This window comes from Phasianus colchicus, chromosome 9, assembly GCF_987193195.1.
Source record: "Phasianus colchicus chromosome 9, bPhaCol1.hap1.1, whole genome shotgun sequence".
NCBI lineage: Eukaryota > Metazoa > Chordata > Aves > Galliformes > Phasianidae > Phasianus > Phasianus colchicus.
The window spans coordinates 24,395,804-24,412,118 of NC_143444.1; the positions used below are offsets into that span (position 1 = coordinate 24,395,804).

The 16,315-nt window shown below is 47.7% G+C and overlaps 1 protein-coding gene across 3 annotated transcripts; it reads right to left on the reverse strand.

Annotated features, from left to right (window-relative positions):
- Positions 1-15,835, reverse strand: MOB3C (MOB kinase activator 3C). Of its 3 annotated transcripts, none has more exons than XM_090146630.1 (4): positions 15,717-15,835; positions 10,864-11,348; positions 5,571-5,773; positions 3,507-3,921 (listed from the first exon to the last, which is right to left on the reverse strand). In XM_090146630.1, exons 2-4 carry the CDS (start codon positions 11,282-11,284, stop codon positions 3,877-3,879), a joined length of 669 nt encoding a protein of 222 aa, XP_090002756.1. In that variant the 5' UTR covers positions 11,285-11,348; positions 15,717-15,835; the 3' UTR covers positions 3,507-3,876. The 3 variants fall into 3 exon arrangements, with proteins under 3 accessions (XP_090002757.1, XP_090002756.1, XP_090002755.1); XM_090146629.1 differs by lacking the exon at positions 15,717-15,835 and adding an exon at positions 15,199-15,308; XM_090146631.1 differs by lacking the exons at positions 3,507-3,921; positions 15,717-15,835 and adding an exon at positions 1-3,493 and having other exon boundaries at positions 10,864-11,317.
- Positions 15,836-16,315: the final 480 nt, after the last annotated feature.

A 16,315-nucleotide genomic window follows, 5' to 3' on the forward strand; every position in this document is an offset into this window, starting at 1 on the left:
CTCAGTTTTCTGCCCACAGCCAAGCACCTAAATCTGTATTTAAGCACCTGCAATCTACTCTAGTCTGGTTTTCAGAACACAGAGCATGTACTGTTCCCTCTGCTATTCAAGGAAGCTATACAGGCTCCGTTTTTCTGAAAATTATACTTCTCATTTGGGTGATTAAACCTTCAGACCTCAGTGTCATTTTTTGTTGTGAACAGCCCTTCTTCACACAGGAAAGAAGGTGCTTTCTTTCAGGAAACCTGATGATTTACATGCAACATAATGGGTGGCATGGGATACGCCTACAAATAGAGACCATATTTCCAGCCATATTTTCAGGATCCCCCATGCCAAAGCTGTACACAGAAGGGGACAAGGTGAAGTTCTCAAAGTGGACATTAAAAGTGCTAGTATGGATGTGTGCAAAAGCCAAGGTGAAACTTGCTTTTCCTGTAGCTAGACCCATGAGGACTACTCACACCTTGACACAGTGCCAGTCCACTACCTTTGAGGATAGAGTTCCTGAACTGACTGTATTTAATAGGAAGCCAAAGTAATGTGGGACCTTGAAAATATATGGTCTACTGGACACGAGCAAACCAAACTTTCTGGAAACAAACAGAAAATGCTTGTATCCACTGTACAAACCATTCATTAATGATTGTTACTGCTTTTTATGCCTCAGGAGGACACATGATGCCCAGACATTCATACTGTACTTTTCCTTCTATTTGCCTTACATTCCAGAATAAATCAGATCAACTCACAGGGCCGTCATCCAGCCAAAATTGTGCTCCCTTGTTGCTCAAAGCACTCCATCAATACGCAGCCTACATCTAAGCAGGCCATACTCTGTACAGCGTGTTTTGACACCTGAAGGGAGTCCCCTCCAGAAGGGAGAAAATCAAGGACTGAAAGAAAGTAAGTCCTAAGAAATGAAGAGTCACTAAATCTGCAGAACATTGAGCCATAGTGTCAGTAAAAGAGGGCTTTGATAACATTATTACCACTTATAGGTAGCCACCTAAACCAGGACATCCAACCTGCTGGTTTAGCCTGTTACTTCCCAACTCTTATTCCCTCCAGTGCATATAAATGGAGAGAATCTTGGCATTACTGGAAAGCTGCAAGATGGTAAGACCCAAGGGAGGAAGATCATGAGGGCAGCGCTGGTCCTCGTCTCCAGCTCAGGATACCTACTGTGTGTTGCCCCAATACTGCCAGCACTTACATATGCTTACCAAACCAGCCACATGAATGGATGGCAGAACTCTTACTCCTCACGCTGTCATTAGGGCATAGCCCAAAGCAATTGGAAACTGGCCCAGTGGATGTAAAATATTAAATGAAAAAAAGATGGGTCTGTTACAGTACGGCTACTCCCAAGTGGTACATCTTCATTAAAGTTTGTAATAAAATAGCATCTGGAGTGTTACCCATATTGCAGCAAAGCTTCTCTTCTAACACAGGCTGAATAGTCTTACATGTTAAAGAATCATGAATCCTCTGTCCTCCAGTCCATGCTCTCTACAGTAAGAGATCTCTTGTGTAAGCAACCTTGCTTGCTGTTGCTGTTTTACTTCCACACAGCCGTGCACTCAGTTCCCCACACTGCTGGCATTTCAGCTCTGACTCAGGGTCTCTTTGCAGCAGGCAGCTGAATGCCACACTCTGTCTTCATGGTTTTCTTGACACTTGTGAGTCATTTGTCCTTTCCTGACCTTCATGAGGAAATCCGGTTGGCCAGGCTGCGCTAGCAAAGCTGCCAGCCTCCAGAAGGAAAAAGCTGCATGCATTCAAGAGACAATCTTGCATCTCATTGTGAAACTCTCTGCTAGAATCAGCATTTCCCACCTCAAAGAAAGCAATCCAGGAATAGATCTCATGTCATTAACATGTCTTATCCTTTTCTACCCCTCAGTGGTTTCATTATCAGAATTTTAACCCTTGAAAACAGCTTTTTCTTAGCTCATTTTTCTCTTCCCACATTTTCTTTTACATCTCAAAAACTTTCACCAAGAGAGGAAGAATATCTCAGGCCAGCTGACATCATCCACTCAGTGGTGACAATTTTGTCACCATCCACACAGGACTTACCAGCCCTCTGCCCTAACACAGGCTTAAATCCCAGAGATTTCCACTGAATCAAGTTTTCAGCAGGCACTTGCAGAGTTTTCTTCAACAATTTTGCAAAGTTGCCTGTTGCTGAGCTTTCAACATGACACTAAGCTCCATCAGTGTTACAGCTGTCAAGGAAATCCACTCTGGTTATCCCGGGTGCATTTTCATGACATCTTACTACGAATGAGGGAAGAACAAAGGACACCAGGCTCATTCCTGCTTCTTTAATTAGTGACAGAACAAAAATGTTTGGACTTTTAATGATTGTATTACACAGAAAATATTGGCATGATGTATCAGATGGTTTATGTCCATTTTGTCCCATTTTATTTCCATGTAAAAATATATATCTGGTATATAAGATTAAAAAAAATAGATTTTCACAATAAAATAAGTGCTTTGAGCACTAAAAATCCACTTGTGAACTTGAGTGCTGTCTTAAATATTTACATTTTCTACCCACGTCCCCCCCCTTCCCCTGGAATGGGCAAGCCCTTTTTTTATACATATTAGCTGTATCTTCCATATAAAACTTTCCCAGAAAAAGACAAAGAAACACAAACATAACAACACAGTGGCTCAGACAATTTAACTCCCCCAAAATAGTAATAATTAAAAAAAAAGTCAAACTCTTGTCAAAAGAACAATGTCTATGCTACAGTCGAATAATTGAAAGGCAATAATTTCTACAGCCAGCATCTGCTTTTTAGAGCCAGGACAACACATCAGGAAACGTCACTTGTTTTCTGGCATGTTTCTTTCCCTCACTGTGTATCACAATTTCTGAGTATGGAAAATACTCAGGTAGACTGCTGATCACTCTGAAAAGTGGCCCAGTTCACCTCCATTTGTCATGGGGCCACTTTGTCACTAGTCCAAGTGGTATTGGATGCATCTTAAAACATCCTGAAGTCCTTTCTGCCAAGCATGAAAAATTCCTGGGGGGGGCGAAAGAAAAGTCTCTTTGGTAAAGCATGAATGAGGGCAGAAGGACAGACATTCATAGCTCGTGGTTAAAAAAGGGACATTGGCAACTAACCTTACGGAGTCAGTTGGGATCAAATGTCACCAGCTTTACAGAGCTGATCTCAGAAGTTATCATAGTTCAATGCATGTGAGAAAGGCAACAGGCATGACTCAGTAGTCAAGGTCACACCTGCTTACAGGGCAGGTCTCGCTAACAAAACATTTGGAAATTGATGCATCTGAAGACAAAGAAGAAAAAAGGCTCTTCTGCAGTTTTCATAGTTCAGTTGAAATGCCCAGAGCAAGTCCTTGGGAAGACATCTCCCACTGCAGGGTTTTGTCTGAATGTCTGTGCTGAATGATCTTGCTGAGTATGCCTGCTGAAATCGTTTCAGTGGCAAATTCGTTCTGTCATTTCTTTCTGCATTGAAGGGGAGGAAAAAAGAAAGAACCAGTAAGTGCAAAACACAGGTTTTGGTGATGTGATGTGCAAAACAGTTTGATAGGTATCCAAAAATAATCCAAGGAAGTGGCTGTATGGAGTTCAGAGATTGTTCTTGTTTCCCATGGTGGCCCTTTTGGGAACCTCTCTGCCCCAGCAGTTCCTTCCTGGCATGCTCCTTGGTCTCAGTGTCAAGAGGTTAGTTTTAGTGTTGAGAGCAGTCCAAGGAAAGGGCTGAAAAATGTTTGAGCTGCATGTCCTGACTCAGCAAGGAGCAGACAGAGAAGTGGTGCCACTCCCAGAGCTTGGGGATGCAAGGTGCTCCCAGTAGTGCTGGCCATCCTCCAGGTGGTGACAACAGCTCACTGAAGGGGCCTGTGGTTCTGGCAAGGGATCCCATGGCTGCACTGTAATGCAAATGAGTGCTAATAGCAAAGGGCCACAAAAAACCTGGTGGCAACTCACATCTCTGGCCTTCAGTACTGTTAGTTTGATGTCCATGTCCTGGGGTCTCCTCCTGCTTTGTGATATCCCTAATACATAAGCATGCCTCTTCAGTTTGAGCAGCTCTTCCAGTAGCCACACTCAGGGTCAAACATCCATAGCCAGAATTCCCTCCTCTCACTGTTATTTCCCAAATGCTTCATCTACAAAACCTAGTCCTGAGCTACCAGTGCTGAACATAGGGAGGGACAAGATGACAAGGGTAAGCTCTGTGTAAGCTAACAGGCTGCTTTTCTTTGCCAATCAGATTTTAGGACTGCTGGCAGCGCCAAGGTGCAGCCTTGCTGAGGTAACAGGCTGTTCAGAAGGACCACTTTCTGTCTTTGAAAACTGTTTGCAATCTTCAGGACCTTGTCCCAGCTCCCCACCCCAGCACTGCACTCAGCCCTCTCTGGTTGCAGGTCACTCTCCTGCACACATACAGCACATCATTGCTGAATGGAAGGAGGTCTCATGGGTGCTTGAGGCTGCTGTAGGGTGTAGATTCCAAGTAGTGGATACCAAACAATGGGCACACCAGGACACAAGATGTACAAAACCAGAGAGAAGTGTGCCTCATTTCCTTGTAATTTAACCCTACTTGCATCACACAGGAAAATCTGTTCATCTCAGAATCATCCAGAACCATAAATCATCTCACATTGCATGTGTGTTACTGGCACTCACAGCTTATTTAGCAATATCAGTCTCTGCTTTGGCTATTAGCTGTTAATTATTTACATTAACAAGCATCAGTCAAAGGAGATGACACTATTATGGGCCCTATATCAATGTTAAAGAAGTTTATCATGAGGAATGGTTATGAGGAAGAATAGAGGACACAGTGATGCTGAACTGTCAATTTCTGTGGCTGAGGGCCATTGTGATAACATAGGTCACAGTCACACTATATGAAGTAATTAATTAATCAATCTGCTATTGTCATTCAGGTGTCCCCTGGTTGGATCATCATCCCAGCTTCCCAGATAGCAATCAGAACAGAGGAGGCAGCAAATTGACTGAGAAAAAAGAAAGCAGGAAAGGAGTTAAAGCTTTTAGCACTCAGGGTTAGGGGCACCCGTGGTACTTAGAAACAGGCAGCTCATACTGTGACTTCTCTCAGCTCTTTGTCTTTGAACTCTCCCATGCTGCATTTGACCTTTTCTGCAGCCCATCCCTTTGCATAGCATACTAATTACTGGGTTCCCTATTATTCTTCCCACCACAACAGGTTTCCATAGGCCAGATCACACTCAACATAGCCTGTGACACATTTGCTTTTCTTACAGAATTGCATATTTTGTGGTTTATATACCAGGACTGCATATCTCTTCCCTTTACTCCCCACTCCATGCTATGTCCAAGGTCTCTTGCTTTCTTGAGCTTGACTAATTGCTTTAATTGCTTCCCAAGGGAGGCTGCAGTGCAACTCCTGCTAGACCCATATTAGCTGCTATCTGGAGCTGTATGTCCTGCACAGGGCAGAGTCTGACCCTGCCTGAATTTATCAGAGCTGTGTTCAACCCACTCTGCTCTGACCCTCTCCTCTTCACCATCCCTGGGGCATCCTTACCAAAGGCTCCAGCTCTCGGTGGTCAACAAGGCTGAACTCCCTGATGAAGTAGTAAAAGTGCTTGTAGCAGGTGTTGACATGAGCCTCAGCACCCATGTTGATGATGCTGTCAAAGTGGTGGATGTAGACATGGACAAAGACACGGAAGAGGCGGGTGAGGATCTTAGTGCAAACTTGCTGGAACTGCTTAGGGAAGGGAACACCTGCAAAGCAGAAGCAAGTTAGAGCCATTTGACCATTTCCCAAAACAAACAGAAACCCCAAACAAGCTAGTGTTTAAGTGTCCCAGCCACACCCAACAGGCAATCATGGGTGCATCAACAGAAACAGAGTTCCAGCTGGTTTTAGGATCCTTCTTTTCAAATAAATGTGCCATTAAAACATGAAGAATAATGCCAGTCTCAAGGTTGCAATGTGATTGCACCTGTACGATGCTCCTTACGGAAATATCCCACCAAGGTGTTCATGCACCAACATATACTTTTGGCTTTGTCTTGTACAAGGACACAATTTATTACTCTCTATTTACATCCTTATCTAAATACATAGTTATGACAGTGAAAATCTCAGATGTGTCAGGAAACTAAGGGAAATTTCTACAGAAAACCTGGCTTTGAAACCCCTGAATATTTTTTGGAAGGTTAAATGTGAACCAAGTGGAAATTGTTTTCCTGAAGGTTCTTTCTCTCCCCCCAGCAATTCAATGCATATGTGCATAGAGCAAAATAAAATCCTCCCTTCCCACAGCGCTACCTGTCTCCTCCCTTGGCTTCCTACTAATGCAGCACTTAACCTCTTAAAAATCTTTCCAAACAATCCCTATAGCCAGATCACACATCTCTTAGCTAAAAAAATGCAGATGGCAATGAGTTTTCCTCAATAAACATTGAGCTTCTTGTCAAAGTACTTGTAACAGAAGGTTATCTTTGGTCTGGAGCGATGTCACACAGCCTGGTCTCACCTTGCTTTGTGCAGAAGGCACAAGCTTGGGTTGCTTGTGCCATGGATAAATAGCTTGGACTCATCTTGAGGAAGTTGTGCACCTTGGCTTAGCAGCACACCTACATAGAGAGGGGGCTGAGATTCATGGCCACTGCCCTGCATAACAATGAGCATCCTGCAGCAGTACAAAACCCATTGGAGTCTTTGACATCACCCATTAGGATTCTAATAGCTCCTCCTCCTCCTTTCTGCCAAGCACCTCTCCATGCCACTGATGAATGGTCTGCTTCTGCCCTGACCCTTAGCTATAGTGCTTGCTCTGCCTGCCTGGCTGATACGGTCAGCGAGCAATCTGCTGGGCTTCCTTGCAGCCAGCAAAAACACCATGCTTTATCAAAGGCTTCATTTGAGCTTTTTGCACTGAGTGAGAATTTGCTGAGCAACGAAAAGCCCTAATCACACAGCTGGGGCCTGAAACGTGCTATTAGGGTGGCTCCTACAGACCAGATCTGAGGAACTAGCCATAAAAATATTTCTTTTAATAAAGAAAAACCCATCATGGCAAGTAATTTGTGATGAGTGCACGTTCCCAGGCCACAGCTGAGGAATACACGCTGTTCTGAACAGCCTGTCCTGAGACCAAGGACGAGCAGCTGCTGCCAGGAGCTCAGCAAGGTGCCAGCAGGCAGGCAGCAATCCACGTGTTCTCTCCAGTTTGTCACTGTTCTCTGCCTGGTACCTCCTCCTCTCAAAGAAGGCAGAGAGGAGCAGTGATCTTGTATGGAGATGCATAGCAGCTACAGGAGCTGCTAAGTCATCTTACTCCTAATGATGAAATGATATCATGAAAGATATCACTGGGCTGCCAAGACCTAACAGTACCCTTCCAGGCTATCCACTGCTGTGGCTTCAAATGAACCCAGCAGTATCACCCGGCTCCTGAGGTATGCAACTGAGTTGCTCTTCCCTATGTCCATCACAAGGTGTCAGTGTGTGCATGCCCTCTGCAGACGTGGCCCAGCCGTGTTGGTGACTGGCTACCAACGGAGTCCATGGGAGTCACCAATGGACTCCAACAGGTCACCTCTTAGCCTACCATGCTGCGACATCACCACTGCTATGGTCCTTTTGGCCCAATGGATCGCAGGGGACTGGTTGGGACTCTTTCTGCCCACATCACCTCTCTTGAACGCATGAAGCACATGGTCAGGCCCTGCTTTCAGTCCCCATGTTGCAGCCACGTCTGCTTCTCTTGTGACACTCTCCTGTCCTAGGACCCTGAGGATGTGTTGTGAGCATCTACCATGGGGAAACATGGGCAGTGAGAGAGGTCAATGGCACAGCTGGACTTGGACAATCTATGGAAGGCAACAAAGTTAGTAAAGGGTCTTGAGCATAACTCTTATGGAGAGCAGTTGAGGTTGTGATGAGATTGGTAGTCAGCCTCTTCTCCCACGTAACAGCGATAGGATGAGAATAATGGTCTTAAGTTGCATCAGGGAAAGTTCAGGTTGGATATTAGGAAGAATTTCCCTCTCATAAAGAGCAGTGATATACTGACCAGGGAGGTGGTGGAGTCACCATCCTGGAAGTGTTCAAGAACTGTGGAGATGTGGTACTAAGGGACGTGGTCAGCAGGCATGGTGGGGATGGGTTAACAGTTGGACTAGATTATCTTTAGAGGTCTTTTCCAACCTTAATGATTCTGTGATTGTAACCCAGATCATCTCCAACCATAACCTCTCCAAAAGGCTCCAGACAAAAGCCAGCAGCCACCCCCACCTGTCAGATGCATACACCTTCCTCCAGCTGAAATACTTGAAACATGAATGGTCAGTGGGAATCAACCACATCCTGAGTCCCTTCTCCAACATTTCAATCTCTTCTCTTTTCCATCATCTGGGTTTTCTGAAGAAAGTCTCTCCCTCACCCTATGCACATGCAGACCTCAGTTCAGAGCCCTCTCTAAGGAGGAGGCTGATGGGCCTCCTCTTTTTGCACAGCAGAAATGGTACCAACAGGAGCTGAGCAGAGCAGCGATGCAAAGCACAGAGCATCACAAGTGCTGGAAGCCAGCGCAAAAGCTGTAAATACAGCAGGTTCTATTTCATCAAGGCACTGGTGAGTAGTGTGACTCACTGCCTCAAAATGAATTAGCACCTTCAGCTTATCTTGGATGTTTTCCTTGAAACCCAAGATGTGATTTAATGCTTAGAGAAGTCTGTTTTCCACACTCTGTGCTGATCACTTCAAAACATAAGGAAGTCATGTGGGACTGTGTGGAAAAGGAAATGAAAAGCGTCTGCACTTACGGGAAGGGAATACGAGTGGGCCTTGGATCCTCCTCACCATCTCTCTCATCCCCAGCCCTCATGCACAAGCCAATTGCATTTTTTCACGATGAAACAGTGCTGTGAAACTATTTTGCTTCTTTACAATTGTATTTTTCCCTCTCCAAAAGCAGTAATTCAATGAACTGCGTGATGAATTATTGTTGTAATATTATTTCCAACATCCAGTCTGGTCTCTGAATTGTTCCATGATTCGTCTTCTCCTAAAAATAAGCCCTTAAATCCAATTTGAAATTAACGGTACGATGGCAGCTGCAAGCTGGTGTGGCATTAATTTTGGAACAAAACGGGGAGAAAATAAAAGACAAACTGAGTTAAAAACAGCCAGTTGAGAAAACTGCAATAATTAGCTGAATTCTGAACATTTTTCTCCTGTTATAGAGAGAAAGAATTATGCATCGAGTTTTCTCTGCTTTTTATCATTGTTTTGGGAATATACGTGAACAGCAGAGTCTAAGCATAGAAGAGTTTTCCAAGAACCATCCCAGAGCCTCCTGCGAATAATGTTCCTTCCAGCCACAGACAAGCTTGGCAGAGAGCACGGGGCGTTTCCAATGCTGGTTTTCATCCAAGCCCCACGTCTGTGCTCATTTAAAAATGGAGAGATTTCGGCATACACGTCAGTGCTGGCATGGGACACATAGCCCTGCAAACTCCATCCACCTGAGTCTTCTTCCCACGTGTTGCCAATGGCCCTGACACTGAGTGCTGGGCATGCTCCCACGGAGACGCTGAATGAAACTGAACGTGACTTCTCCTGCCAGCAGGCACCTCAAGGCACAGCGACTACTGGGGATGGTGCTATTGTACAGGTGGTAATCTGCTCATGAAGAGATCTATTGACATAGTTTTACCAGCTGCTAAAAAATATGCCTGCAGAATCACTTATTCTTATCCCTCCATGGGAACAATGCTTATTCTGCATGTAGTAGGGTGTTTTTTTTCAGCCCCGCTATGTTGGTTGGGAGGGCGGAAATGAGAACTAGAACATGCTAACTGATACGGGTCGTATGGAGGAGCTGGAGAAGATTTATGACAGCCACGCTCCTCCCGTCCCGGAAGCTGTCTCATCATGATCAGCAGACAGACAGTTTTCCTTCCAAAGGATTTGTACAGCAAAGCTTTTCAGTGGGATTGAGCCCTGTGGGTGGATTTCCCTGGGGATGAGGAAGATGCCTCATCTCCTCCACCTATCTCTGTTTCTGCTCATTTCCAGCTGAGCCTCTGAGCCCAGCATGAGAGATTTTCCCACTCTGACCCCCAAAAATCCTCTCCCTTGGCTGCCAATACAACTATGACTGAGTCCCACTGAATCATGTGCTGCTCCAGGTTTTGTGGCTTTTGTGGGACAAGGATGCTGAGGTTAGCCCCAGACAGTATTAGCTGTCTTGGGTCACACTTGCTGTTTCTAAAAAAAAGTTTGATTTGTCTGTGGTCAGGTGGCCTTAGCAGAGAAATCTTTGTCTTAGGACAGCTGCACTGCAGATGGCAAGGATGGAAATCAGCAGTGTGCCTGGGGCACTGTTCCCAAACCCTGCAACCCTCCCTGCTGCATGACACCATGAAATGTGAGCCCAGCTAAGTTCCCTTATACAAATGAGAGCCAAGGTAATGAAGCACACCAGCAAGGAGGCTGAAGTCACTCAGGGATGCACAAAGATGCTTGAAGAATGAACCCTAGTAGTGGCCTTGGAAAAGGAAATATGTGTTTGTGCAACCAGAACAGCCTCCCTTAGTCAAGAGGAGAGATGATAGCTCTCTTTCACCAGAACCCACTGGCCAGCATCCCAGCTCCAGGCCTTGAACATCACCCCGAAACTACAAGAAAGCAGCTCAGCAGACGGGGCAACATCAGTCACTATAGCTCCTGACCAAAGCAGCTCATCAGCAGAGCCCTTAGGATTGCAAAGCTCAGCAGTACCAACCCAGAGGTGCACCAACGACTTGGAAAACTACATGGGTTACAACAACAGCCTCCTGTAGAATCACAGCACACTCACCTATTCTGGTGGGGAAGATGTCCTCGTTGTTAATGAGCATCTCAATCCAGTCCATCAGCATACACATGTACTGTGGGGCTGAGAGCTTGGTTGGCTTCTTGTACTTGCTATCGTCCTGCCACCTGTACTCATACTTGAGCCCACCCGACATGATAGGGCAGCTCTTCTCCGTGCAGTACTCCGACATGGTGCCGTAGATGAGGTTGATGCGGTTGAAGAAGTCCACCACGTGCACAGCTATCCAGTCATTGATGCTCTCGCCAGGAGGCAGCTGTACCACAGCTTTTAGGTCCAGCCCTGATTTGAGGGAGGCCTGAGCCTTCTTGTACAGCTCGAAGCGCTGTGTGCCAGGCTCAAACTTCTTCCGGGGACGGAAGGTTTTGTCTTTGTTGAAAACTTGCTTCAGACACAATGCCATCATGGGTTGGGCCAGCCAGTGTGAGGGCACCAGGGTTAGCACTGAGGATCTTCAAGGTTGGAGGTATCTGAGAGGAGGAAACAAATTTTTGTCATCTGTACACCTGAACCGAGATGAGATAGCACAGGGATGCTGGGAGCCAGCTTCTTATCTCCAGGGCTTTTGTCCAGAACTACTGCAATGAAGTACAATGAAGTATGATATCAACAGCATTCACCTACCTGCGGCCCTTTCCTTCCTGGCAAAGGAGCTGTGCCTCTTCCCCACAAAAATAGCCCCAGTGCCATAGGGACAACACTGTGACTGCAGCTGGCTGCTGGTTCACACAGCCCCAGCACCCGGATCAATGGGAAAAGGGGGGATTCTTGTTGTTGTTTTGCCTGTGTGTTTGTTCAGAAGAACAAAACCCACAGCCAAAGAAGGGAAACAGCGTCCAAGCACACCAGGGCCAGGATGTGACACAATGCACGGGAGCCTGTGCTGCCAGCATTCCCCATGGCGCTCCGATCCCACAGCACCCCGGGAACAGGGGATGTGACCTGGAAGTCACTGCTCAGCAGTGCTGAGTTCATCCCTTCCTGAGGCTGCCAGTGCGGATGAGGTCTGCAGCAATTCCCTTTTTTCCTTCCTGAAGCTCCGGTGGAAATCCCATGTGCTTGGACAGGCTGAAACGTGCAGTGCCCTGTGCCCCTCTGCAGCATTAATAATGGGAGAGCAAGGCCACAGTGAGCTCAATGCCCCACCAAAGTCTGGGGAGGCAAAAGACCCCAGGCAGCCTCCCCCAGGGAGGAGGAGTTAAAGCAAAAAAGAAGAAAAAGGTTCACAGAAAGGGGAAGTGATTTACCCAAAGTCACGAGTGGGAGGGAACGGTGTCCAAGTGAAGCTTGGATGCGTGTTCATCATTAAAAAGGCATCTCTTAGCCAAAAGCTGCTCTATGAACTCTGCTTTGTGAACTCAGTCCCAAGCCAAAACCAAATCCTGTTTTATCCAGCAGAGATCAGCCAACCACCTTGCTGGAGGAGCCTGGGTTCCCCCCGGAGTCCCTCCAGGACACAGGAGCTGTTCTGTGGGACTTTCCACATGGCAGCAGGGGAGAGCCCTGACAGGTGCCAGCAGAGGCCAGTGGGGACAAGCCACAGCCTTCCCCACAAGTACAGTGATGTGTTACCACCATCACAGAGCTTAGGAGAACAACTAAGTTATCCCTGCATTAGGCTGGACGGATGCTTTGGAACATCAATGAAACATCAATTAAAAAAAAATCAAAACACAGAGTAAGAAGCCTGCTAAACACCTGCCAGATGTTTTCCTACTCTGCATCTGTTCGCTGTTCCCAGGAATAAGAGAGCAGTACCCAGTGCTGCCCAAATGCAGAGCAGACCCATCCCTGGGCTAGCTGCAGCTAGGCACAGCTGGATAATGAGTGGTTTTGCTCTTGGGATCCTTGCCAGCTTCGCTACTGAATTACTGAGCCATTTAAAGGCCTCGTGAATCCTTACTGGAATCAGGGAGAAAAATGTACTCCAGAAATTCAATTTAACGCAAAGCCAAGAACACATCCTGGGATTTACAACCAAAAGGAGCAGGCGGAGGCACCATGCCAGGAACCAGATTCTTTCCTAACCTCTCTCCAAAGCTCCCACTGCACAGGGTCTGATGGGCAGGAAAATCCACTTGAGGCACAGGGAGCTGCAGGAGGCCAGGAGTGGGGCTTTCAGGGTACAGTCCTGCAATAGGAACACTGGAGCAAGCTGAGGCAGCAGCTCCTGCTGTACGCTGGCACGCATCCCACTGCCGAGGGGCCTGGGTGGGTACCTGCAGCTCCCACCTTCCGTTCCCATGTGCAAAATCAAAGCTCCCCCCCAAGCAGCCCTGGCATGGCTGCAGCCTGCTTTGCAATGCTGCCTTTCCCATAGCAGGGAGGTGCTGGCACCCACCGCCATGCACTAAGGGCTCAGGGAGCCAAGTCTGCACAGGGTTAAACTGTGGGGCTGAGCTGCTGCAGGATGGCAGCAGGCAGGGACATGTGAAATCCTGATTTCCTAGATGGCTGGCAGGTCTGGGGGAGAAAGGAAATGAACTAGATAGGAGGGAAGTGAGTTCACGGTCAAAGGCAGCTGCTAGTTCCAAATCTGAGGAGGATTCTGTTTCTTTCGTTTAAGGGGTTGTTTTATTTTTTTTAAATCATTTGAAATCCACACAACGCTGCCAAACAAAGGCTTTGTTTTAAATTAAGAACAACACTGAACGGTCTGTTTAGAAACTAGCAAAACAAAAGGGGGGAAAAAAAGCAAAGCAGGGAGAGGAGCTTCCTCTGCCTACCACAATCAGTCCCACCAGTCTGAGCAAAGCCACCGGGTCAGACCTGCCTTTGTGACCCCAAATTGGTTTCAATGTGAAAAGCAGTGGGGAGGAGTGGTTGGGGCAGTGCTGAGCTCTGGGCTACAGCAGAGATAGTGCCACACTCTCTGCCTCAGTTTCCCCAGTTTCAGAAGTAATTTCTCCCTGCCGAAGGGCCCCCTGATATTAAGGGCTACAAAAGCCAAGAGTTGGCTTCAGGGGAGAGAAAGTACTTTGTGAGTGCCCCTAGTGATTATTACTGACCAGGGTCAGTGCTAACAAGGAGAAAGGCACTGACACAGCACCTCCAGCTGGCAGTGGGTCCGATGCCCAAGCCAGCCCTGGATCTGGCCCGAGACGCTTACACACTTGCACAAACATCTGCCCTGGAACCGCAGGGGCTGTCAGCAAAGTGCTGTGAGCCGTTCAGGGGAGCACGAGAAGGACTCGGCTCAGCACCATGCAGCAAAGCTGTGGTTCAAAGCTGCCCACCCCACACATCCCACTGTGCTTCCCCAGGCGTTCCCCCAGAGGCTGGACTCCCCCTTGGTGCTGTGGGGGATTGCCTTCTCTGCTCTGCGGGCAGTCCCTCTTGCCACGTCCCTGCATGGCGAGCCTGGCGTCGAGGCAGTGAGCCAGAGCCCTGAGACAGACAGACAGCCTCCAGCTGCCTGCTGGCTAGGGGCTCTGCTGGCTTTTCACTGCAGAGAAGTCCTTTTTCACAGAACTATTAAGGTTGGAAAAGACCTCTAAGATCATCTAGTTCAATCATCATCCCATCACCACCATGCCCACTAAACCATGTGCTTAAAAGTCAATTTCCAGCTTGTCCTGGAGAAGCTGTGCAAGTGGGGCTTCTCAGTGGTGGCCTTGCAGAAATGCCCCACAGCCCAACCCTGCCTCCCTTGAACATCCCTCACAATGCAGGTGACACAACCCTGAGATCCAGCCTGGGGCTGATGGCATGTGATGGCCCAGTCTGGTTTTAGAGGCAGAGAGGTTGGTTTTAAGGGTTTAAATGCAGGAAGAAGATGCTGAGGGCATGGCTTCAGAGCTCTGGCCCCTCTTCCTTTCCTCACGCTTCCTGCTGGAGCCAAGTCCCAGCTGGGCTGGCCATGAGAAACGGGGGTTCTTGGCAGCCAATCCCAAATATAACCCAAACGATAGAACATTCCAGGAAACAAGCCAAGATGAGATGCTGGGAGAGGGATCGAGGGCCAGCACGCCAGACAGTGGGACTGCAGACTCCCACCAGCCCCAACACAGAGTTAATTCGTGTGCTTCTGATATACTCGTGAAGGGCCAGAAGCATCTTCTGGGAAAGCCCCTAGCATCCATTTCTGGAGGGACCAACTCCCAAAGGAGGCTGTTGCTCCCCATGCTGTTGCTTCTCCCAGCACTGCTGACACTCGGAAATCCCCACCTCATGCAAATCAGACCCAGCACAATTTCAGTAAGAGGACACAAAGCCCTCTCATCCAATCCCCCCCATTTTCCAAACCACAGCCAATCAAAGTCTCATCTCTCCAGTGGTGGGACACCCAGCACACTTTGGAGGTGATGCTGTTTGGGGTACCTTGTTCTTAGTGCTGGAGTTTTGCTGCTGCCAACAGGGACTTGCTTGTAGCCAAGGTAAGTCCTGAGGGTGGTCACTCCATCATCAGAGCCGCAATCCCAAGTGCCGGAACTCCAGGAAGACGATTTGAAGGACACAAGCCAGCTGCTGGAAGTGCATCCCCACAGCTTTCTCTGCCCAAAACTTCCTGCCCTCCACTAGACAATGGCAAAGCCACCTCCAGGACTGCCGCCAGCCCTGGGATGATAGTTAACCAGCCAAAACCCTGGGCTCCCTGCTCAATTCCAGCTATCTATGCTAACCCTCAGCTGCAAACCGGGATCCCTCAGCACTTATATGCTCGCAGACAAACTGGAACACCCACAAAACGGGGAAGAGCTCCTGCAAGCACCCATTTTGCTTCTCTGGGGTTTACCCAACCTGCACTAAAAGCATCCCAGGAGCATCTTTAGGAATGCAGGAAACACAGCACCAGCTGGGACACCGATGCTACTCCTTTTTCCAGCCCCAGCACTCACCTCATCCTCAGCACGCCTGGCTGCCAGCACACAATCCCGCTGCACTTTCTGCACTTACTGAGGGGAAAAAAAAAAAAAAAAAGGAAAGAAAAAACATTCAAAATAAAAGCCCAGAATCCGGCAGGACGCCCTGCAGCACAGAGAGCAGCCGCACGCTGACTGAGGTTTTGGTTGCAGAAAGCGGGGGCTGAGGGTTTTTCTCCCGCCAGTGATGTCACATCCTGACCCTGCCGGAGCCACAGCTGTCCCTGGGACACGCCGGCAGGCTGCCCTCCTGCAGCCGGGCACACGCTGATATGTGCACGTTCGTGTGAATTACACATCCCTCTCAACTTGGCACGTTGCAGGGTTGAGCGCCAGGATGGGTTGGATGCCTTCCAAAGGGGGGAAAAAAAAAAAAAAGAGAGAGAGAGAGAAAAAGAAAGAGAAAGGAAAAATGAAAACAAAAAGAAAAATCAACAACAAAAAAACTATTTCAGTCCACAGAGAAAACTGACTTTGGTCAGGCTATGAAGCATGTCATTGGCATGGGGCTGCAGCACCCCTTCCCTGTAGCGTGGGTTCTCAACCACAGATCTGACTTGGAGTCATGAGGATCA

Bases quoted from the DNA above. Each gene is read 5' to 3' on its own strand.
- MOB3C (XM_090146630.1), bottom strand. From the start codon at position 11,284: ATGATGGCATTGTGTCTGAAGCAAGTTTTCAACAAAGACAAAACCTTC. The intron at 5,774-10,863 runs GTGAGTGTGCTG...TCTGCTTTGCAG, and splicing joins CATCTTCCCCACCAGAATAG to GTGTTCCCTTCCCTAAGCAG. The intron at 3,922-5,570 runs GTAAGGATGCCC...TTTGCATTACAG, and splicing joins ACCGAGAGCTGGAGCCTTTG to TGCAGCCATGGGATCCCTTG.